Here is a 2,470-nt window from a genome sequence, read left to right as displayed (position 1 = left end):
GCAGTTTCAGAACCGCAGCCACAGAACCGGAAGTGAGGGGCAGAGCTTACGTTCTTAACAGAGTAGCGCTACCTTACGGTTCTTAAGGGGTAATTTGCTTTTATTACACACGATAGGTCATACTTTATGTACATATGCATTTTATAATGATATATTTAGCATTTTATAAACATTAATCTTGTGTAATTTAGCTGTTACAGTTTACAGTTATTTGTTTCATTGTATTATGCGAGTTATTTCCTGTTTGTGATATTAAAAATAAAACTTCTGGGATCTGGGCATTTTATATGAAATATACTTTAATCACAAGATTCAAAATAAATGTTTACTCCAAAGTCAAAAACACGTGCATCATAAATTTTTCTATATGAAAACTAAAACATTTCAATAAAACACACACACACACAAACAGCAGCATCATTTTAAAAGTAACAATCAAAATGTACACAATAATTAAATTGAAGTTTATAAAATGAACAATTCACTATTAAGCCCATTTTCTCATGACAATCCTGCATGAAAATTTAGAAAATTAACAATTCACTCGTGGGCACATTTTGTCATGACAATCTTGCATAAATTAAAATGAAAATGTATCAAATGAACAATTCAATCTTAGACCCATTTTGTTATGACAATCCTGGAAAAATGACTCCCCTGAACACAAGATGAAATATGAAGGGCACTCTGGAAACTTCTGTTCCAGGAGATTGTTGAGGGTCTTTTCCTTGTCCTCTTCCTCCATTATAAGGAAAAGAGGCTCTTCCCCTGGCCCCCTGAGCAGATGTCTGTTTAATGGAGCCATTTCACAACTTCTGTGAGATTACTGGGATCTCCTTCATTACAGAATATTAAAGGAAAATGTAACTTTAATATTTCTTATTAATATATATATATATAATTAGATAGATAGATATAAATAGATAGATAGATATGAAGTATGACAACAAATTAAAGCTTCAATATAAGATAATAAAGCCAAGCACACATTAAGTACTTAGCAGATAAATGTTTAACGTAATATATACGATAATAATTATTAAACATATGATAGCAAAAACATTACAGACTACTCACCGTGCTCTCTTGTTGTCAATAACTCCGCCCCTCACTTCCGGTTCTGTGGCTGCGGTTATAAAACTGCGCCCTGTCCACACGAACGCGGTTATTTTTAAAACCGCAGCTTTTTCTACGCGGTTTGGCCATTCATCCACACGCAAACGCAGCACCAGGTCACTGAAACCGAATATTTTTGAAAACTCCTGCCAGGGTGAAGATTTTCAAAAACTCCGGTTGCAGTGTTATCGTGTAGACAGTGAAACCAGAGTTTTTGGCTTGTGACGTCGGCGCCTGCCCTGTTATCTCCGCCTACTGGAGACTTTTTCAGGCTTCTGATTGGTCAACATGGCTTTACGGTTGAGATTATAACGCCACCTGTTGGTTTGGCATGCTCTTGACAGTGCTTCATAGCATGCGTTTGCGTTTTCATGTGGACGGAGATTTTTTAAATAAAAACGGAAGAAGGAAAAACTCAGTTTATAAAAATACCCGTGTACAACTGAAAAGCCGCGGGGAAAAACGCTTTGGTGGACATGCAGCCTTAGTTTCTTTCGAATCCATCCGTCATGTAGTATGACAACAGCAGAAAAGATCGGTTCACGTACTGTCACCAGAGCACTGCAGGGGTCCCACGACATACATAGCTTCAGAGCCCAGTCTGTAAGTATCGCCAACCACAATCTCCCGCACTGGCAAGTGCTCCTTATATGAGAGGACGCCAGTGTCATTCTCCCTGTAAACAACAAATGTATAAGGAAACAAGACACAGCATTTGAACAAAAATGGATATATTAGATATAGCTACACTACCATTCAAAAATTTGGAATCTGTATGATTTTATTTTGTATTAATTGAAAGAATTTACTACTTTTATTTAGCAAGGATGCATTAAATTGACCAAACGTGTAAGCAAAGGTTTACATTTTTCAACAACAACAAAAAATATTTCAAATAATGGTACTCTTTTGAAAATTCTATTCGACATTGATAATAAGAAATGTTTCTTGATCACCAAATGAGCATATGATTAACAAAGGATCATGTGACACTGAAGACTGGCATAATAACTGCAGATTCAGCTTTGCCATCACAGGAATAAAATTATATTTTAAAATATATTTAAACCGAAAATAGTTATTTTAATAAAATATTTACTGTTATTTTAATAAAATAAATTCAGCTTTGGTAAGCATAAAAGGCTTCTTTTTTTTTCAAAAATTTCTTCAAAAACAAAAATATTTCCTGACCCCAAACATTTATTTATACAGTATATATATATATATATATATATATATATAGTATAAATAAACTCGATACCATAGAGCCCCCCCCCCCAAAAAATTTAACCCGTGTATGACAGATATTAAAACCTCTGCAGGCATGCTATGTTATGCATGTATATGTATGGAA

At 34.6% G+C, this 2,470-nt stretch overlaps 1 protein-coding gene across 1 annotated transcript in view; it reads right to left on the bottom strand.

Moving 5' to 3' along the window:
- LOC107684760 (contactin-associated protein-like 5) overlaps positions 1-2,470 on the bottom strand; it is a 76,034-nt gene that overhangs the window by 17,334 nt on the left and 56,230 nt on the right. Inside the window, exon 15 of the mRNA XM_016481152.1 lies at positions 1,665-1,792. Within this exon, the coding sequence (XP_016336638.1) occupies positions 1,665-1,792 (128 nt within the window). The remainder of the gene's footprint in view (positions 1-1,664; positions 1,793-2,470) is intronic.

Source organism: Sinocyclocheilus anshuiensis, unplaced genomic scaffold (genome assembly GCF_001515605.1).
Source record: "Sinocyclocheilus anshuiensis isolate Anshui unplaced genomic scaffold, SAMN03320099.WGS_v1.1 scaffold277, whole genome shotgun sequence".
In the NCBI taxonomy this organism is placed as follows: Eukaryota; Metazoa; Chordata; class Actinopteri; order Cypriniformes; family Cyprinidae; genus Sinocyclocheilus; species Sinocyclocheilus anshuiensis.
The sequence above is the reverse complement of the archived record's forward strand: the minus strand, read 5'-3'. Positions and strand labels throughout refer to the sequence as shown.